The sequence below is a fragment of the Monodon monoceros genome, unplaced genomic scaffold, assembly GCF_005190385.1.
Source record: "Monodon monoceros isolate NGI ecotype Baffin Bay Population unplaced genomic scaffold, NGI_Narwhal_1 Super_Scaffold_13, whole genome shotgun sequence".
Lineage (NCBI taxonomy): Eukaryota > Metazoa > Chordata > Mammalia > Artiodactyla > Monodontidae > Monodon > Monodon monoceros.
In genome coordinates, this window is record NW_021703769.1 from 14,512,581 (window position 1) to 14,533,873 (window position 21,293).

The window sequence follows — 21,293 nt, forward strand, 5'->3', positions numbered from 1 at the left end:
AACAAGGCAAGGATTTAGGAAGGAGGAGGAGCCCACCACAGCCCACAAGGGTGGAAACGAGGTGGAAGCTGCCCAGCCCCGCAGTGCATCATCTTGGCCTGCCTCTGTAAGTACAGTGGCCCACTAGGGCAGACCCTCGGGGCAAAGGCCCGATACTGGGAGAGATGGCTAAGCTGGTGAAAGCCCCACTGAGCACCTTCAGACCCTGCCTCCTCCCCGGCCTCGGGGGAGCACTGGCTCCTTGCCTAGAGGTCCTCAGAGCACAGCCAGGTGCCTGCAGAGGCCACACGCCCCAACCAGGTGCCTCTGACCTGCTCTTCCTCCTGACCCTTGACTGGAAAACATAGCTGGCTGCCCACTCACTGGGCTGGCTCCAGGGCCAGCAGGCATCTAGGTTTCTGCCTCGACACAGCTACCTGCCCTCTGCTCCCCAGAGGGATCAGTGAAGCTGATACCAGCTGTGGGAGTTTGGGGCTTGCAGATTATTGATGCAGGGAGGGCTCTGGACCCTTCAGACCTCCTGGACATAGGTGGAGGCCACCAGGGACCCAGGTGTGGGGACCACAGGATGAGAAGTTAGTAAGATACCGGAGCCCTCGGTTGGGTGTGCAGGCCCAGGGCTCATGAGAAGGTGAGCCTGGATGTAGCGGGCTGTGGTCCCAGAAGTTGCTCCAGGTTCCTCAGCCTTCTCTGCCCTCAAGACCCTCACACATTCTTGAGGGAGGGAGGTGGTTCTGTATTTCCTTTTACAAATGAAACAAGGTGGCAACACGACGGGGGCCGGGAAGGAAGGGAAGGCATGGGGCCTATTTACAGGGGACTTGGAGTGAGTCTGAGGTGGGAGGTTGGGGGGATGCGGGCAGGGAGGGGAAGCCCTGGCAGAGCTGTAATCTTCCTATGTCATTGGCAGTCTGGGTCCTGCTGCCACCCCAGAAGGAGGGTCCTGGGATCCACTCAGCCCTAAGAGGCCTGAGCGCCAGCAGTCCAGACCAGCACCCTGGGGCTCCTCCTCCCCGCAGGATGTGTTAAGTGGAGTGAGGCTCCCGGCTGGGGCCCTGCTCGCGGCCTGAGTCCCTGTCCTTGGCCTCCGAGGAGGACGACGAGGAGCCGACAGAGCCATGGCTGCGGCCCAGCTGCCGGTAGGCGGCGCTCAACTCCTGCAGCCGCTCGGGCGTTGGCCCCCACTTGGCAAATCCCGGGTCGTTCTGTAGGAAGAGCACGGCCGTGCTGTGGACGGCCTTGTAGTGCATTTCCTCCCTGCGGGCAGAGGCAGCGGCTCAGGGAGGGGCCCGGCCCGGCCTGGTCAGCCCTGCCCGGCAGCCCAGCCCCCCTGCCCCACCCGCCCAGCACCCACTTCTTGCAGACATGCTGGGAGCCGCTGCGGTACTCGTGCTCGAAGGCGGGCAGGACCAGCTGGTGGCGCTTGAAGCGGCTCTGCTCCATGTGGGTGAGCGCTGGGGTCGGGGGTTCCCGCCACTCGGGGATGAACACGATGAAGGACAGGGGCTCTGGCGAGCTCTCGAGCAGTTTCTGTGGGAGGGGCCCACGGTGGCCATCAGGGCCTGGCCCTCCAGCAGCCGGCCATCTTGCTCGCCGCCCCCCACCCGTGGCGACACACCCACCTCAAAGTGAGAGACCATGGCGTCCATGAGCTCCTCGCAGAAGGGAGGGTTGGCCTCGAAGGAACCGCTCAGCGGGGAGAAGTCCAGGCAGGGCCTGGGGACAGAGGTGAGCATTTCAGGTCCCACCAGGACCCAGTCCCTCCACCAAAAACAGGCGCTGCCCCCATGTGTAGGCAGCCACGTTGGAGAGATGGCTCTGGGCAGGCCAGAGGCCAAGAGTCACCCTTAATTCTGGGACAAGGTGTGGCCATCTCTGTTGAATGGATGAGGACACAGAGGCTCAGGCTTGGTGGCCCAAGTTCACTGAACTGGTTAGTGGAGGAGCTGGAGCCCCAGTCCAGTTCTGATCCCAGTGCCACCACAGCACGAGCCACACCCAGGAATCCCCTGCTGCTGAGCTTGCCCTCTTGCCAGCCGGGCGGCAGCTGCCCCTCTCATCCATCCGCACCCCCAGGCCCCCGCCACACCTCTCGCTCCTCTCAGTGCCCGGAACCAGGCGCTGCTGCTCCACACCTGGGCTAATTCTCTTGAGAGCCACAGGCTGGGTGAGGGCGTGGCACAGGCTCCCCACACACTGAGCCACATGTCCAAGGTCACACAGATGGGGGGTGGGGGCAGGGCAGGGATTCCACCCCAGACTGCCCAGCTCCAAAGCCCTCAAGCCTCGGGGAGCGGCTGACCCAGGTGGGCTCTGTGCTCTGGAGGATGGCTGCCTGGGCAAGCGGGAACCCACCGGGCCCGGACCCTCACCCGCGGGAGCCGAAGTAGCCGTCCGTGTCGGGGAAGGCGGAGCAGTACTGGCGAAAGTAGCAGTTGAGGGGTGAGGCGAAGCACTCGAAGCTGACGCCGAAAAGCCGGTGGAGGGCCTCGAAGACGTGCACAGGCAGCGACCCCTGCAGGCCTGTCCCCTCGTAGAGGCCCACGCCGAACATCATCTGCAGGGCAGCGGCGCTCAGCCTCTGGGGCGCCGCCTCCCCCCGCTCCAGAGCGGCCCCGCTCCAGCTGCCCCAGGCCCGTACCTGGTACCGGCGGAGAAGACACCAGACTCGGGGCAGGAACCTCTCAAAGGCAGAATCGTCGATGCAGCTGTAGCGGTAAAGGAGCCACTGTAGGACAGAAAGCAGGGGGCTTCAGCAGCAGCCCTTCCCTCCCTCGTCACTGCCTCCCGCAGAGGACTCCAGGTCCAGAAAGACCAGCCCTTCGCATCCCCCTCCGGGGGCACCTGCCTCCCCCACCCCCCAGCTCTTACCAGCTTGCTGAAGTAGTTGCGGCTGACCTTGACCATCTCGCCCTTATACCGGATGCAGACCACGTTATTCTCCACGTGCATTTCCACGCTGGGCATGGGAGGTGCAGACACGGCCAGCCGTACTGGGTAGCAGTACACCAGGCGGGGCTCCACTTCGGGGGCCTCCACCTCCTCTGTGGGCAGGAGAAGAGTGAGGGGCCGCCAGCTCTCACCCTGGACAGCCTCAGTGCCTACCGAGGGCCAGGCGCTTCACACGCGCATCCCAGTAACCAAGGGCGGTAAGTCTCACCCTGTGGAGGAGCAAACTGCAGCTCAGACAGTTCGGTAACGAAGGAAACAGCTAGGCAACTGGCAGGCGCGAGAACCAGTGGCCCACGTCAACACGCTCCGTACTGGCTCGGGCCCCTGGGCCACCACGCCTCGGGGCCTGGTAGCCAAGCTGTGGGTTTGCTGCCAGGCAGAAGTATGAGACCTGCACTGCCTTCGTCATCATAGTCACAATACCTTATTTAGGAATCTTTTGGGGCCCAGCACTTTAGTTCCCACGGAATCCTCACACGTTCCTGTGGCCGGTGTCACACCTCAGCGAGGCTTGCAGAGAACGGATGTGAAAGCAGGTCCACCTAACTACTTATCCCTGGCCTGTCTCGCTCTCCCTCCTCCGGCTCTCCCTTTCTCATCCCTTCTCCTGCTTCCTAGAGGAGTGCTAAAACCCCAGAGCCGAAGGCCACAGCGGGTCTCGCCCCAAGCACTGCCGGGAGAAACAGGCTTCCCCAAACCAGTTGGCGGCCTTGAGGCTCAGCCTCACTTGTCCCTTTGTCAGGGCCCGGGATACTGAGTTGGTGGCGTCACAGCTGGCTCCTTGCCACCTGGCGCCTTACCTGGGATGTTGTTTTCCTTGAGAATGGCAAGGTGCTTCTCTCGGATCCGTTTGACGTACTCCAGAGAGATGTGGTAGATCTTACTGCAGATACCCTCCACGGAGTCCTTGGCTGCGGCCGAGACGTGGGGGCCACACTGCCTCCGTAGATGCTCCAGGCGATCCTGGAGGAGACACTCCTGATCAGGGCTCTGGTGGGCTGGCTGGGGAGGGCTGTTAGATTCCAACAGTCCTCGTTCTGAAACAGGCTCTGTTACTTACTAGCTGTGTCACTTGGACAAATCCCTCAGCATCTGTGAATCTTATTCCTCAGCTGCTAAGGGAACACAAAATACTTACCTGACAGGGCAGTTTGAATATTAAATGCGATCATTCCCATTAAGGGCTTGGCAAGCCCCCGACATAACAGTAAGTGTCCGATAAATGCCAGCACTTATTGTTGGGGTTACACTGGGCCAAATCCCTTGATACTTGCTGGGGAAACAGACAAACCAGGCACAATCCCTGCTTATAAGGCATTTGCAGTCTACAGGGAGAAAGACTATTGTAAAGCAGGGGCTCTGTGGTCACCGCAGATTTGCAATTTGAGCTTTTAGCAATCTGTAATTACGCTGAATTGCACGTGTCAGAGTGATGGGTGAAAGGGAGTCACTCTCTGCGTGTCAAGTACACAGTTATTATCGTGAAGTGCGAAACCTTGTCTCTTGTGAAAAATGGTCCTGAAAAGAAAGCCCATTGCTAGTGCTGGTGGAGAGTTAAAGAAGTGATGGGTTTGGGCCAGAAAACAGAATTGTTTTGGACACATTAAAGTGGGCGATTGAATCTGGTGGTAGCTCTTAACTGAAATAGGGCCACACACACCCAAGAAAAGGCCGTTTGTCGATCTGTTTCCAAAAATCTAAAGCGAGGCGTTGAACATTCATTAAGTTGAAAAGGCAGCTACTTATGGTGTGTGGCCGAGCACAGGATTCTATTAAGAACGCGAACGGAAATGTTCTTTGGGAGAAAGCCAGGAGCCTAGAGGAACATCTTCAGACGTGAGTTTGGGGACTGATGACTGTCAAAGGTCCACGGTACTACTGTACAGAAGGCTGCCGTGGGGCCCGCCCAGCCTCGGCAGGCAGAGTGGGCTTCTCGGAGACAGCGGCCACAGAGCCTTTCCACCACTGGCCTTCCGGCTGGGGCCACTCACCATATAGTCCTCCTTGGAGGCGGAGTGGTCCTTCCGCAGCCAGCTGAAGGTATCCTCCACGTTCCACTTGACCACCTTCCTGCTGTCGGGAGATGCACTCCTGCCAGTTGAGGGTACATAAAGGGGCCGGCTGTTAAGCGTCTGCTCCACCCTCCCTCCTCCTCCCATCCTACTTCCACTGGCATTTGGGCATCAACACCCAGGCTGACATCATGACCCTTGTTCTGCCTTTGGGAGCTGGCCCCACTCCTGCCCCCAAGCGCAAGGACAGGGCCCTGAGAGTGGGCCAAATGGCCTGTGCCCTCCTCCCCCACTCTGCTCAGAGCCCCCTTGTGCCAGGGTCACGAGACAGAGCCAAACCTGGACTCGATGAGCCGCCTGGCAGCCTCTGCGTATTTGAAGAGCAGACGCTTGGCTTCCTCCCGGAACTTGATTCGGGATAACCTGGGTTAGAGAGTAGGCAGAGTTAGAGTCCTTCTATACCGGCCTGGGCACACAAACCAAGTTGCCGGGGTCGGCCCCAGCTGCGGGGCTGTACCTGATGGGAATGTCATTCATGATTTCGCGAAACATGGAAGGTGACACGACCGGTTCACAGTTGCTCGGCAACAGAGGATCAGAACCTTTGTCCACGACCTTGCGCTCCAACATCCAGCGGTTGAAGGATTCCCGGGGGGGCTCGATGCCTGTGGGACGGGAGAGCTGATGAAGGTCTGGATTGAGTCAGCGGGCTCCACGCCAGCCGGCACAGGAGGCATGGCATGGGCACTGGAGGTACAGCAGTAAACAAGACAGCCCCCGTTCTGTCAGGAGCTTAGTCCTAGGCAACATTTCCCAGAGTATTCTGAGAATTGCTAGTTTTATAAAGGGTGTTACAAAGGGTAACAAAGAGGGGAGGGATGGATTCTATATTTCAGCCAAGTTAAGCAGGCTTACCTGCTACTTAATAAAAGCTACAGTTTATTACGCACTTACTCCTTGTAACGCTGTGAGGTATAGGTGCGCGGGTTTTTATGCCCTTTTACAGATACGTGACAAGGCTTCGAACAGTGCCTGGCAAACAGTGAGCACTGGAAGTGTTAATGATTGGTTTTGTTGTTTGGGCATTACTGATCCCAGCCACCCTTTAATAAAGTAGGCACTGTTACTGTCACTATCTTACAGATGAGGAAACTCAAGGGCAGAGAAGTTAATCGATAAACCCGAGGTCACAGAGCCAGTGGTTAGTGGAGCCGGGACCCCTCCACAGCACACGCTCAACCACTGGGCTCCACTGTGCCATTCCCCGAGCCCCACTGGCCAAGCCCTAGCTCTTGCTAACGGTGGATGGAAGCAAAGGAGGCTGGGGCCCAGGAAGCAGTTACCCTCTCGCTGCTGGCACAGCTCCCGGTAGTGCTGCCGAAGCTTCAGGATGAGCTGGGAACGGAGAAGCTCCACCTCGGGATGCGGAGGCAGCACCTCTGATGGCCCCCGGTGCTTGATGACAGCGTTGGTCTGAATGTCGAGATCCCAGTACACCCTTGGGGCACAGACGGGAGCAATGAGGAAAGGGATGCCCTGCCTGCCACCCCACAGTCCCAGGCAGGCCGACCATCAGTGATCGGCACTCCCAAGCCAATCAGCAGGGACTCACTCAGTGGGTCGGAGGAGAGCTGCCTGCTGTTTATCTTCAGGGGATGTCCCCCAAATCTTCAGGGTTGGGGTTCCTGGGACGCTGGGGGAGCTGGGCACTGACGGGCCCGTGGGTGTCATGGGGATGTCAATCTGGAGCAAGAGTCAAAGGCGTCAGCTCAGGAGAGCTGGCCCACGCGCCGACGCCGTGTGCACCTGGTGAGCTGCGCCCCGGGCCCCCTCCTGACCAGTCTGCTGACGCTCAGCGCTCAGAGGGGACCTGACTGGGCTGCCACAGCCCAGCCAGCTCCTGAGTCCACACACACTCACCTTGGGCTTCTTCACGCCATTGCCGCTGGGCTGCTCTTCCGAGAGCTGCCGCTTTCGAGGCTTGTTCTCAGCCGGGGGGGTTTCCACCAAGCTTGAGTCTTGGGGCAGGGGGGTCGCATTCAGCCCCAAAGGGTCCGACTGGTGGAGGGAGACCAGCAGAGTTGCAACCAGGGCCAGCGGCTTAGGAGTCCCAGTACTGCGGAGGCCTGACGCCTCCCGCGCCCCCGCTCCCACTCCTTGGAGAAGAGCAGAGGGGCTGGGATGCGGGAGGGACGCTCGGCTCCACTCCTGCCTACTCCTTGCGACTGTGCACCCCGGGGGAGTGCTTCCCCTTCCTAATTCCCTCACCTTCAGAACAGCCAAGCTGAGACCGACCTCGCCACTGAAAAGGTGATTAAAGGACCAGTTTAACATGACATCTGGCATGGAATCAGTGCCCAGTACATGTTAGCTGCTTTTCCTTAAGAACCAGAATGGGGGACTCCACTGGCAGTCCGGTGGTTAGGACTCCGAGCTTTCACTGCTGAGGGCGCAGGTTCAACAACTGGTGGGGGAACTAAAGATTCCGCAAGCCGCTCAGAGCGGCCAGAAAAAAGAAAAAAGAACTAGAATGAAAATTAGGAATAAAGGGAAAACTCAAAGAGACTCTGGGAAGTCTTTTGGAGACACCGAGGGTATGTGTGTGATGGTGGGCAGCAGGGCCTAAGCCTGAAGTCCCTCAGGTGCGAGTCCTGCTCTGCCTCTTACTGGCTTGAGGTCTTGGGCCAGTCACTTCCCCTCTCTGAGCCTGTGTCTTCATCTGCGACATGGGGGTGGATCGTGCCAAGAAAGGCTGCCCCAGCTGACGGCAATCCAAAAGCCCACAGTCCCGCCAGACAGCCCGTGCCCCCACTTCCCCATCACGTGGACATTCCAGTTCCCAGACAGTGCTCCTCCCCGCACCTGACTTCACTCAGCCTACCTTCTCACCTTAAACGCTGGTTCACAGAGAAGCCTTCCCCGTCCCCTTCCCTTCCCCAGACCCGCTAAGAATCCGCTAAGAATCCCGGCTGTATCTGACACAATTCTTCACGCAGGTGCTACACTGTAACCCTCCTGGCCCCTCCAGTAGACTGTGTCCCCGGAGCATGCAGAGGCAGGACCAGGTCTACCTTGTTAACAACCACATCACAGGCACAGTGCCCAACATGCAGTGCGAGTTCAGCATCGTGCACTACAATCATCTTTCTGGGTGTCAGACAGTCTCTCCTACTGAAGTATAGGTTCCAGACACAAGCAGGATTGTGTCTGTCTTGCTTGGCATTGTGTCCCCAGGTCCTGACACAGGGCTAGGTACGTAATAGCTGCTCTGGGTACATTTGGGGAAGGCCCAGATGCCAGAAGCCGCCAAGACCCATGCCCGAGGCCGGCACTCACAATCACGTCGTGCTGGCCCAGCACGGGCATCTCCCACAGGGACTGGTTGGTGAATCGGTTGAAGTAGTAGGGACGGTTCTCCCTTCTGCTCCAGCACTTCTCCCAGCCAGCGTGCACCAGCTCCTCTGCAAGCAAGCACGGAGCCCAGCCAGGGTCAAGACTGCTCCCAGGCACCCTTCCTACCCCACCACCCAACCACTGCCCCTCGCCAGTACCTGGGAGGTCCTGCACCAGGCGGACGGGCTTTGGAGAACAGGGCTGGCTCTGATTGGAGGTGCCTGGGGAGTGACTCAACAAGGATGCTTCCTCCCGGGGGCTGCCGTGATTCTCATTGGCCATCTCAGCACCCACACCGGACCTGCCACACAGAGGACCGAAGGGTGTCAAGGCCAGCAGGGCATGGAGGTCAGTTCCACCCCCCGCACTGCACCCCAATTACAATCCACAAGGGCCCCAGTGACCACCTGCACATGTGGAGAAACCAATCCAGTCCCTTCCTGGACGGCCAGCCTTGTGCCACAGGAGCCCTCAGCTCTAAGTTGCAGTTCCCTCAACTGTAAATGGGTGCACTCCCGTTGCTCTTTTGGCCTGGAATACTCTTTCCCCGCTTCTCTGCCTGGCTTGCCACTAGGTCCACATCCTCCAGGGACCCTTCCTCGATCCTCCCTTCCCCAGGCTAGGTGATCAGAGTCCTAGGATTGTAGGATTGTAGCACTCAAATAGTCTGGTCCATTAACTTGGTTTGTCTCCCCATTAGACTGTCAGAACTCCCAGGCCTCAGTACTGGGTACAGTTCAGCTCTCTCCAGTGCTCAGCATGGTACCTGGACCCAGCAGGAGCTGTATTCATTCTGCCAATGTTTACAAAGCACCAACAGTGGCAGACAAGACAGAACAGAGTCTGCCCTTGAGAAGCTGTTACCATAGGAAGAAATAGTAACTGCTCCTCTTTCCTTTTCCTATCCAGTAAAATCTAACTGGAACACAGCACAGCCCAGGAAGGGGCATGGCATCTAATTAGATGCTTGGTCTACACTACAGAGCAGGAAGAACCAGTGGGACTGAGAAGGAATACCGAGTTTAGTCCTTCATAATCCCCAGGTGAAAATATACTTAAACACCAGGAAGAAGGTCAGCTCCTTCTGATTTGTATTCCTAACTACCCCACCCAAAGCACACCCAGCACAAGCCTCAATGGCCAAAGTGGTTCCCAACCTGGCTGTCAGACTCCTAGGGGTCAACTGAGGTCAGCCTGGTGCTCCTAAAGTTGTTTTCAATGTCACAACACCCAAAAGAAATCAAACATTTACCCACAAAAAGACCACAAAGGCACATTTAAACACTGGTTATCTTTGCTACTGAAACTTTATCAACTGACTGTTGTCACATTGATTATCTCATGACAATCAGAAGCTCTGACGGTTGTTGGCGACATCATAGCGATCACTGGCTTGTTGATTTTATTGTACACCCAGTCACAGACATCTTTGTTAATTTGGAAAGGGGAAAATGAACGGTTACTTCGTCTGTACAGTTTGGCAGATAAAAATGCAGGGAACAAGAGAACACACATACAACAAAAGGGGGCCAGGATAAAAAGGTTTGGAACCACTGACCAAGGGGAGATGCCTTGGTCCTCTGGGGAAGAGGAATTCCCGGTGCCTCGGGGCGGACCCACAGGTCTCAAGGCTGAACAAGGTCCCTCTTTCTCTCACCCTCTGGGGTCTGCAACGCTAGCATGAGAGGGCTTTCTTCTCCAGCCAGATGGACCCCCTGGTCCCACAGAGGCAGTGGGGAGGCCTGCAGGAAAGCGTGCAGTGCAGGCGTGTGGGCTGGTCAGCAGTGGAGTGGACGGGAGCCCAGGGGATTCCTTGCATCAGCAACTGCAGAGCAAAGGGAAGAAAAGAGCGTCACAGACCTGTGAAATGCTGCAGAACAGGGACAACAACAAGAGGGGCAATGACACAGGGCACGGCGGAAGCCCCCAGGACAGGGCGGGACACTCTGTGGGAGATCTGGGGATTCAGGGGATGAAAACGGTACTTCTCAAGCTTCCCAACCAACAGGTTCACACTCACACACTTGCAGCCTGCACCGTCCCACGGGACCCTGAGTTGAAAAGGGCCCTGAGACTGGTTTAATGCTCTGCTGTCACGGTCTTCACATCTTTAATAAACTTTTAACAAGGGGCCTGTGTTCTCATTTGTACATTTGATGTCACAAATTATGTAGCTGGTCTGGCCAACCACAGTACCCCTAAGACGAAAGTGAACAACATACGTATCACAGGTTGGGAGTGGGCACGGTCCCAAGCCACCCACAGTGAGGGAAAAACACATTTCTTTGAATCAGGTCTTTAATTTTAAAAATAATAATAATCCATGCCAATGCATTATATAACACAGCGTGTTCACCTTCACTGAAATATTTTCCCCAAGAAATACTGTGTGATACTGATGCACCAGGAAGGTGAACTATGCAGAGGAGGGACAAGCAGTACAGCTTAGTGAGGCCAAATGGGGACTCCGCAGTGTTTCCAAAACCAGCTGTGCATCAGAACCACCAGGGAACTTGTTAAAAAAAACCCTCAGATTCCTGTCGCTCACTCCACATCGTAGAGATGGGGAGGGGAGATACACAAGAATCTGTATCTTTTAAACACAGCTCAAGAGTGGGATTGGGAGACTGGGTGACTAATCTCACTTTACACCACTTCAAATCTTTACCAACTTTTCCATGATTAAAAAGTTTTTTAATTTCCCAGGTGATGTGGATGCAGCAGGTCGGTGCTGCATCAACCCTGGCTTTGCACAGACCCCGGTTCCAGAAGCTTCTGCCACTTTCCGAATTAGAACCAGAATCACTCAACCTCTACGGTCTCGATGCGTAGAGCTTAGCACACTGTACTAAGTGCAAGTTATCTCTGCAAGTAAGAGAAAACTGCTATTACTAAGGAAAAGTTTTTATTTATCCTGTGGCTTCCCGGCCCCCACGCATACCGCAGCTCGACAAGGGCCCAACAGCTTAAGGATAAACAAGCGTATCTGCGGAACCAGAGGAACACACCAGAAGGAAGAGAGAGTCCGACTCCAGGATTGGAGGAAGACGGGGCGGGATCATTTCAGTAACGCACCAATCAGAATACTCCGGCCCAATAGGGAGCAGTCAAAGGGCTTCCAAAGTGCGCAGGCGCGGGGGGGCGCGCGATGGAGGGGAGGGCCCAACCTCCGCCGCGTGCGCACCTTCCCCCTACCCGCCAGCGGGGGCGGGCTGTTTGGCGCGCGCGCGCCAGCCCATCTCCCGGGCTCCGCCCCCCGCCCCGCCGCGCGCTCCCGCCCCCGGGCTGAGGCGACTCAGAGTCGGAGACCGACACAAAGGCGGTGGCGGCGGCAGCGGCGGAGGGGCTCTAAAGACCGGTCCGCCCGCGCTCCCCGGACCCAACTCCCTCATCCAGGTCACCGGCCCGGCCGCCCACCAGTGGGCCTAAGATGGCGGCGGCGGCAGAGACGGGGCAAGCGGTAGCCTCGAGCGGAAAGCGCCGGAGGGGCCACCGCCGCCTGGCTTCGGACCCCGGACCCTGGCGCGGCTCGCGGCGGGACTATGGCTTCCTGGGGCTCTTACCTGCCCGCAGCGGACTCGAGGGGACGCGGCTACACGTTCTGCTCGACCGCCCGTTTTGCCGCCTCCGCCTCGCCCTCCCCAACGCCGCTGCCGCCATCTTGTGTCCCGGGCCGGGACTCCGCGCTGCGCATGCGCTGGTACCGCCTCTGAGGGACCTCGCCGCTGCCGTGCCGCCATCTTGAGTGTGGCAGGACAGGCCGACTCTTTAGACTTCGCTTGCTGTGGGCCCCCTCCCCTTCCTGCCGTCCTTCCCTGCTGTTCATGCGGGTCTAAGGAGCGGGAGGCAGCTTTGCGGGCCCTGGGGTGTGGACTGAGGCAGGAATGAACCCACGAGCACGCTCCCTGCCTCAGTTTCCCCCGCAAGCACACCCGCTGGGGCCCCAGGACCTGGGTGGGCGGTGCGCTAGCAGTCGGGCTGAGTGTGCGCACCAGGGGGCGCGGAGCGGGCTTGAAACCTGCGGGGGCTAGGCTCAGACGCCCACCTGGGGGAGGAGTCCTGGTGACGTCATCTCTGGACGTACAGAGGACCTGGGTCTTGCCTGCGGCGCGGCTCCGCCACTTCCGGGCAGTCGCTTGTCGTCTTTGGACCATTGTCCCGAATGTTTTCCAGCCATTTCTTATATGCAGGCTGCATGCACATCGAACTTTCTCCCCTAATGAGGCTGCATAAGTTCTAAGAGCCCCTGAGTAGAAGAAACTCAAAATAGCCCTGAGAGACATATAATAAAGATGGCTTTTGGCAAAGTTGGGAAATTATAACTAAATGCATCAGAGGGCTTTCCAACACTGATATCAGTGGTTGCTAGTTGCAGTGCAAAACCTGAGACCTCAGGCCGGCCACAAAAGTTAACCCAGCAGGAGAATGGCAGTCGCCAGGTCCCTGGCTGCCTGCAGGATTCTTTGGTAGAGGTGAGCAGGCGACTCACTAGCTCCGCCTCCCTCTGGCCTCCCCAGTAAGCCGACCTCCCAGCGATAGCTTAGGAAGACAGGCTTGCCACCTGCTGTTCGACTTGCTCTTCCCACGTAGAGCCTGAGGCTGCAGATACCCCAGCTGGGCCTCCGCTCCTGTCCGTGGTGCCTGGTCCCAGCAGCTTGGTGGGGTTGGGGGAGTGCCAGCAAACCCGATGCAGTAGTGTGAACAGTAATTAAGAACTAGGGTTCCCATCAGTCTGACTGGGTTCAAACTCCTCCTCCACCCGAGATGTAGATGTGTGGCCTTGAAGGAGTTGCTTAACCTCTTTACGCTTTAGTTTCCTCTAATGGAGGATAAGGCTGCCTACCTCATCAAGGTTTGGTGAGAATTAACTGGGATGCTGCCTGTGGAAGTACACAGCATAGCAACTGACACTAACAGATGTTAGCTCTTATCACCTCACGGGGTTTGAGGCTTGCTCCATGTAGATCTGAGACCTCTGGAAATAAACCAGCTCCTTGTAGGCACAGCAGGTGCAGCGATCCTGCCCTCACAGTGCATACAGTTCACCTGAGAGGCTTGACAGGCAATCAGATGCAGGGTCCCCACCTCAGACAGGGGAACCACATGTCCTGCTTTGCCTGGGACAGTCTTGATTTATGTCTGTTGTCCTGGCATAATTATTAAAATGGCTTCCTTTCTCAAAAGGGCCCTGGTTTGGACAATAAATTATATGGTCACTCTAGACTTACAGAATGCCCAGTTTTACAAGCTCACTAGCTAGTTCTTATTAACACTGGAGTGTAAAAATCATATAGTGATGGTTACATGTTCGTGCCTTCATGTTTTCAAAGTATTTTTTCATTCCTTGTTCAGATTCTCTTATCAAAGCATCAAACTTCCCGAGTGCCTATCCTATCTGTCCTCTCTGAACCCTGAGAGTAGAAAAGATTAGATCAAATCTACACATGAGGAAACTGAAGCTGGGGGAGGGGGCAGGGGTGAAATGATTGTCCAGGTTCACAGCCATGAAGTAAGAGAACTGGGATTTTAAGCTCAGGGTTCTTAACGCCAAAACCTAAGGCTGATTCCTTAAAACCACACTGCTTCTCTCTCTTGTGGAGAAGGGAATCTGTACTCGGGGCAGGTGACTTGTCTGAGCTCACATAGTGGTCCTGGACATTTCCACTTCAACGTCTTGTAGGTTTCTCTACCTCAGAGCATTAAACACTGCTCTTCACTTTCTTTGCGTCCCCAAACTTGTTCTTCCCGTTATATCCTCATCCCTTCTCTCTATCATTTCTACTACTTAGACCAAGCTCTACTACGTAGAGCAAGCATTATTTTAAAAATCTTTTTCTTGTGAAGAATAGCACACATAGGGACTTCCCTGGTGGTCCAGTCGTTAAGACTCCACGCTTCTCTCAATGCAGGGGGCCTGGGGTTCAATCCCTGGTCAGGGAACTAGATCCCTCATGCCGCAACTAAGAGCTGGTACAGCCAAATAAATAAATAAATATTTTTAAAAAATAGTACACATGTAGGAAGGCACACAAAACAGAAAGGTAGGTGATTTGTCACAGAGTGAATGTGGTAAATGTCACTCAGGTCAAGATATTGCGAAGCACAGGGTAATCACTGTTCCCACTACTTTTGCGATAATCACTTCCATGCTTTTATAGTTTTACCGCCTAAGCATGCATCCCTAAAGACTATCCCTTCATTTCACCTGTTCCTCAAACTTTATATAAATGGAATTATATGTGTTTCCCTTCTTTTGCTCAACATTGCACTTGTAAGGCCCATCTAAGTTGTTGCATGTAGCCATAGTTAATTTTCATTGCTGTATCCTGTCTTCCAATGTATATTTCTCTACTCCACTGTTGGGGGATATTGGAAGCCCCCACCCTATACCTCTTTTCTGAATTACTACTGGTTTGGAGATCAGTCCCCAAACTGGTCTTCTGATCCTCCAGCCCTGCTTCTCTCGTGGTCCATAATCCACCATGCAGTCACGGGGATCTCTTTAAGTCTGGTCATACTGCAAATCTGACCAAGTCACCCTGGCCTTAAAACCCTTGAATGTCTCCCCACTGACTGCACAATAAAGTCCCAAACCCTTACCTTGGCTTCCAAGACTATAGTTATGAGAGCTACTATGGCAGGGCGTTTGCTAGGGGCTGCACCAAGCACTTTACATACATTCATGTTATTCACAGTCCGGACCTTCAAACCATCTCTCTTTCATTTGGTCCCAGTGATCCTTATAATTTCCCTAAATGTGCCGCATTCTCACTTGACCCTGGGCCTTTGCACATGCTGTTTGCTCTCACTTTTCCTCCCCCTTTGCCTAATTCAGCCTTCATCTTAACTGAGATGTTGCCTCCACCAGGCAGCCTTCCCTGAACTTGCCTGAACCCAGGCTAGGCTAGGTCAGGTCTCCTCTTCCGTATTCCCCTAATGGCCTGTGCTCAGTGTTTGTCCATTTTCTCCGTCCACGAGGCTGTGGACTGCTTAAGGGCGGGGACAGGGCTTGTCACCCCTGCAGTCCCCAGACCCAGCGCTGTGCCCAAGCCTCTGTAAATATTTGTTGACCACAGACAGACCACACTGGGTTGAAGTCTTAGTGACTTTTTCAGGTATCCCCATCTCTATTCCAGGCTCTGGTTTCTGTGGTGGGAACACCAAGGCAGCACCCTTTGGGACACCAAGAAAAACATGAGTTGCACAATGTGGCAGAGTCCCTGCCAGCAGCCTGGGGTCGTGTACTCCCAAGATGGGTTTGAGCAGGCTTTCAAGCAGTCCATCAACTTTTCTGTAGAAGCCTCACTAGACAGCAGATCTGGGTTAGGAGAGATGGTAAGCAGAGCTCCTCCAGACATAGCCAGTCCTGGACGTGAAACCGAGCAGGACCCTGTGGGGCTCCTGAGCATAGAAGCTTTTCAAACAGTTGCTAATTAGGAAAGAGAGGGGATACAGAGGCAAGGGAGGAGCAGTCAAGAAACAATAGTGATCAGACTTCCCTGGTGGTGCTGTGGTTAAGAATCTGCCTGCCAATGCAGGGGACACAAGTTCGAGCCCTGGTCTGGGAAGATCCCACATGCCGCAGAGCAACTAAGCCCGTGTGCCACAACTACTGAAGCCCGCACGCCTAGAGCCCGTGCACCACAACGAAGAGTAGCCCCCACTCGCCGCAACTAGAGAAAGCCCGCGCGCAGCAACAAAGACCCAACACAGCCAAAAATAAATAAATAAATAAATTTATAAAAACATAAAAGATTTTACATGTTTTTAAAAAAAAATTTTTTTTTAATTAAAAAAAGAAAGAAACAATAGTGCAGCCTTGGGGCAGGGTCCTTGTTCCACCTCAAGGGATACACATAATATTTTTGAGGTCTTTACAAAACTAAACCCCCAACAAATGGAACATGTTAGCATTCTTCATTCCAGTTTAAAGGAACCAGAGAAGTTCATTAGGAGGAGACCACCTGAGGCCGGATTAAAGGAGCGCAGGCCCTGCACGCACCCTGACCCTTATCAGCAACCTCGCCTTTGAACTATTGCTATAAAAAACTCCTCACCAAATCCTCCCAGGTTGGGACACACGCGGGCCTCTCACTGTTGTGGCCTCTCCCGTTGCGGAGCACAGGCTCTGGTCGCACAGGCTCAGTGGCCATGGCTCACAGGCCCAGCCGCTCCACGGCATGTGGGATCTTCCTGGACCAGGGCACAAACCCGCGTCCCCTGCATCGGCAGGCAGACTCTCAACCACTGTGCCACCAGGGAAGCCCGGGACACACAGTTTTGAGGGGCATGAGCCCACTGTTTCCCCATTTGCCTGGCAGAGCAATAAAGCTATTCTTTTCTACTTCACCCCAAACTCTGTCTCCGAGATTCAACTGGGCACTGGTGCACAGAGGCCGAGTTTCTGGCATCAGCGGGAGCCTGTTATCAGGGCCTCTGAGGACCCTGGCCTCAAATCAGGACAAAGCCATCTCCATGTTAAAACGGAAACATAAACATACAGGCTCGGGGTGCCACATACCTTCACCTCCCTGTTCTTTCCCACTACGGCAAGAAGCTGCTGAGAGAGAGCCATACATTTTAAGCCCTGAGGTCCTGGCAGTTGGGGAAGGGAGGCTCCAACATGACCCTGTTCCAGGTTGCTTTCCTCCCCACCAAGGCCAAGCCTGAGCTGCCCCGAGACCCTGTTCTGCAGTTGAAGTATCACTAAGGCAGTTTCCAAGGCGAATGGGCCTGGCCCTAGGAAAGCTTTGGAAGCAGGCTGCCACCCAAACTGTGGTTTCCACAGGGAGTGTCTCTCTGGCCATTCTGGGACCAGATGAGAGAAGCCAGTTAAGCCAAGAATAGATGAGGGCAATGGGGCGCCTCCTCTGGTCTCCACGGCCCAGAGAGTGTCTGATGTGGCGTGAGGCCCCCTTCCATTTCTTCACTGCCCGATATGTGTTGAGGCCTGCCCCAGAACCTTGAGACAGGCTCTTCATCTTCAGGGAGCCCGCGGAGGAGTGGGGAGGCAGACCCATAGATACACCGTCTGCTACAGGGAGATAAAGGCTCTACTGGGACGACCAGGGGAGTAGGTGTGCAAAGGAGAAGGCTTCAGAAGAGATAACAGTGAGGTGAATTTTGCTGGAAGAATAGGATTTTCCAGGTGGGCAAGGAAGGGGGAAGGGTATGGCCAAGGCCTGGAGGTGTGAAAACGTGTGTTATGTTTGCAGAACTAGTCGGTCTGAGCGCTGCCTGGGAACCCAAATCCAGTCCCTGTTCTGGGTTAGGGCCCAGCATCCCCAGGTGGTGTTTCAGTCATCTCAGGATGGGGTGGGGGCACCAGTGGTGATCTCCTCCACCCTCCCACCCACTCCCTCCGATGCCCATTTTTCTACTTCGGGCAGCCTGGCCAAGAGCCAGGATGTTTACACCCATACGAGCTGAGTCTGCAGGATTAAATCCCAGACTTCTCCAAAAAAGAAGCCAGGGTGTTAGCTGGCAACTTCCTGAAAGTCTGAGCTCAGAGGAAACAGTGACCTAGAGAGGGAGGAGGACACCAACGGATCCTGGGCCCCAGCTGAGGGGTTTCTAGAACACTTGGCTTCTAACCCAGAGATCTCAACCCTTTATTTGGGTATAATTTAAATACCATGAGATTTATTTGTTTCAAATAGCAATTCGGTGGTTTTTGGTAAATCTACACAGTTGTGCAACCATCACAACTCAGAACATCTCCTGCTAAAAGATCTCTTGTTCCTGTTTGCAGTCAACCCCTCTTTCCACGCCCCAGTCCCAGGTAACCACTAAACTGCTCTCTGCCTCCATAGATTTGACTTTTTCTGGACCTTTCATATCAATGGAATCATACAGGGACTTCCCTGGTGGTCCAGTGGTTGGGACTCCGCGCTTCCACTGCAGGCGACCCGGGTTCCCTGCTCAGGGAACTAAGATCCCGCATCCCGCATAGCTGTGCGGCATGGCAAAAAAAAAAAAAAATCATACAAACTGTAGCTTTTATGTCTTGGTTCTTTCACTTTGCAGAACATTTTTGAGATTCATCCAGGTTTTAGCATTTATCAGTAGCTCATTCTTTTTTGTTTCTGAACAGTATTCCCTTGTACAGATAGACCATATTTTGTTTATCTGTTCACCTGCTGATGGACATTTGGATTGTTGCCACTTTTTGGCTATTATGAATTGTGCTTCTGTGAACATTCATGTACAGGTGTTGTGTGAACATATGTTTTCCTTTCTGTTGAGTGAACGCCTAGAAGTGGAATTGTTGTATATATAGTACGTTTATGTTTAACTTTCTTTTAAATTTTTTTTTTTTTTTTTTTTTGTGGTATGCGGGCCTCTCACTGTCGTGGCCTCTCCCGTTGCGGAGCACAGGCTCTGGATGCGCAGGCTCAGCGGCCATGGCTCACGGGCCCAGCCGCTCTGCGGCATGTGGGATCCTCCCGGACCGGGGCACGAACCCGTGTCCCCTGCATCGGCAGGCGGACTCTCAACCACTGCGCCACCAGGGAAGCCCATTTATGTTTAACTTTCTAAGAAACTGCCAGATGTTTTCCAAAGCAGATGCACCATTTTATATCCCCAGCAGCAAAGTATGAGGGCTCTGATGTCTCCATGTCCTCGCCAATACTTATTATTGTCAGTCTTTTATATTATATCATGCTGAGGAACTATCTTTTAAAATTTATTATTACTATTATTTTTTCTTTTGGCCACGCCACGCGGCTTGCGGGATCTTAGTTCCCCGACCAGGGATCGAACCCATGTCCCCTGCAGTGAAAGCGAGGAGTCCTAACCACTCTCCGCCAGGGAAGTCCCTGCTGAGGAACTTCTTGAAAACACCCACGGGGACTTCCCTGGTGGCGCTGTGGTTAAGAATCCACCTGCCAATGCAGGGGACACGGGTTGGAGCCCTGCTCCGGGAAGATCCCACATGCCGTGGAGCAACTAAGCCCATGCGCCACAACCACCGAGCCCGTGTGCCACAACTACTGAAGCCTGGACGCCTAGAGCCCGTGCTCCGCAACAAGAGAAGCCATCACAATGAGAAGCCCGCGCACTGCAACGAAGGGTAGCCCCCGCTAGCCACAACTAGAGAAAGCCCGCCCAGCAACGAAGACCCAACGCAGCCATAAATAAATAATTTAAAACAAAATCCACCTCTTTAATAAAAAACAAAAAAACACCCATGGATGCCCTGGCTCCATCCCAGACCAGTTAAATCAGAATCTTGTGGGTTGCGGCCCAGGCATATGTATTCAAAACATAACAAAACGAAGCAGAAACCTCCCTACTTGAAAAGCTACTAATGTGCAGATGGGTTGAGAACCAGTGATCTAATTTTCGGCCTGAAGTTCTGTCCGACTTCACCGAGAGGGAGCTCAAGCTGGCCAGCGGCCTCTCCCACACCAAGAAATATAGGGGCTTGGGGATGAGAAACAAGAAACCTCTCAAGAAGGCACGTGCAGTCCCAGAGCAGATGGGTTGTTGGAATGTGAGGTGAAGGGGCCTGGGAGCGGGTTGGGTCCAGGGGTCCTGATTTCTGCGCAGCCAGATGAGATCCTAACGGGTCACCTCCCACGACTTTAGGGATTGTTCAGGCCTCTCAAGAGATTAGGAAAGTATGACATTTCTGGCTGCAGACCAGCTCCAGATAACCCCGGGGAAATACAAGGAGGTTGGTGGTGCCAGCAGGAAGCACAGGGAGCTTAGAGGCTCGGGGGGATTAGGCCAGGGCCACACAGTTGGTGATAAAATCTCCTCCTTTTGGAGGGTCTGCAGGTGATAATAACCACCCACCTTCCAGGTACCAGACCCTGGGCACTAGGGATGCAGCTATGGATAAGTGTCAGGCTCCCACCCCCATGCAGCTGACAGTCTCCTGGAAGAAACAGACGATAAAGAATTAAACAGAAGGACAGGTAATGATGCGGAGGGGGCCTCTCAGTGGGGGTGGCATTTGAGTAGCGATCTGAGTCAGTGAAGGAAGCTAGTCACGCAAAGGTCTGTGTGCAAAGATGTTTCTGGTAGAGGGAAGAGTCTGTGGAAAGCTTGAGACTGAGTGGATTCGGTGTGTTCCAGACGGTGGTAAAAGGTGGAGTTGGAGAGGAAGGTAGGCAAGAGCTAGATCACCTAGGGATTTTTGGGGGGTCATGGCCAGAGTCCGAGTTTTATTTTGCATGCGATGGGGAGAGAATGGAGGAGGGGTTTGAGCAGGGTAGTAACGCGCTACGGATTTCTACTTTTTTTAATTAATTAATTAATTATTTTTTGGCTGCACTGGTCTTCGTTGCTGCGCACGGCTTTATCTAGCTGCAGCGAGCGGGGGCTACTCTTCGCTGTGGTGCATGAGCTTCTCATTGCGGTGGCTTCTCTTGTTGCGGAGCACCGGCTCTAGGCACGCGGGCTTCAGTAGTTGTGGCACGCGGGCTCAGTAGTTGTGGCTCACGGGCTCTAGAGCGCAGGCTCAGTAGTTGTGGTGCACGGGCTTAGTTGCTCTGCGGCATGTGGGATCTTCCTGGACCAGGGCTCGAACCCGTGTCCCCTGCATTGGCAGGCGGACTCTTAACCACTAAGCCACCAGGGGAGCCCCGACTTCTACTTTTTAAAGATCACTTTGGTTGGTGCAGGGAAACTAGACCTATAGGAGCAATAGTGAGGTGGGGAGATGAGGCGAGTTGTCCAGAGAAAAGAGGAAAACAGCTTGGACTGGTGTTGGTGCAAATGGAGAGATGTGTTTAGATGTGGGACACCTTTTGAAGTTAGAGACACCAGCATTTGCTGACATGGGGTAGGAGGGGAAAAAAAGGAGGCAAGGATGACGCCTGTTTTTTTTTTGTTTTTTTGTTTTGGCTGCGCCCTGACCAGGGATAGAACCCAGGCTCCTGGCAGTGGAAGTGTGGAATCCTAACCACTGGACCATTGAATTCCCAA

General features: G+C 54.6%; 1 protein-coding gene across 5 annotated transcripts; it reads right to left on the reverse strand.

The window, feature by feature from the left end:
• Positions 1–133: 133 nt before the first annotated feature.
• PCIF1 (PDX1 C-terminal inhibiting factor 1) lies at positions 134–12,637 on the reverse strand. Of its 5 annotated transcripts, XM_029220418.1 has the most exons (17): positions 11,921–12,637; positions 10,015–10,182; positions 8,516–8,658; positions 8,301–8,425; positions 6,885–7,022; positions 6,577–6,707; positions 6,308–6,462; positions 5,482–5,629; positions 5,304–5,387; positions 4,944–5,043; positions 3,753–3,915; positions 2,872–3,044; positions 2,642–2,728; positions 2,373–2,557; positions 1,623–1,716; positions 1,355–1,530; positions 134–1,257 (listed from the first exon to the last, which is right to left on the reverse strand). In XM_029220418.1, the coding sequence occupies exons 3-17, from the start codon at positions 8,637–8,639 to the stop codon at positions 1,026–1,028; spliced, it is 2,115 nt and encodes a 704-aa protein (XP_029076251.1). In that variant the 5' UTR covers positions 8,640–8,658; positions 10,015–10,182; positions 11,921–12,637; the 3' UTR covers positions 134–1,025. The 5 variants fall into 5 exon arrangements, with proteins under 5 accessions (XP_029076251.1, XP_029076247.1, XP_029076249.1 ...); XM_029220414.1 differs by having other exon boundaries at positions 2,373–2,728; XM_029220416.1 differs by having other exon boundaries at positions 2,373–2,728; positions 9,916–10,182.
• Between the last annotated feature and the right edge of the window lie 8,656 nt (positions 12,638–21,293).

Coding starts and splice junctions, on each gene's coding strand:
- PCIF1 (XM_029220413.1), bottom strand. CDS start 7,310: ATGCCAGATGTCATGTTAAACTGGTCCTTTAATCACCTTTTCAGTGGC. Junction 6,463..6,576: donor GCTCTCCTCCGACCCACTGA/GTGAGTCCCTGC, acceptor CTGTGCCCCAAG/GGTGTACTGGGATCTCGACA. Junction 1,717..2,372: donor GGCTACTTCGGCTCCCGCGG/GTGAGGGTCCGG, acceptor CTCTGTCCCCAG/GCCCTGCCTGGACTTCTCCC.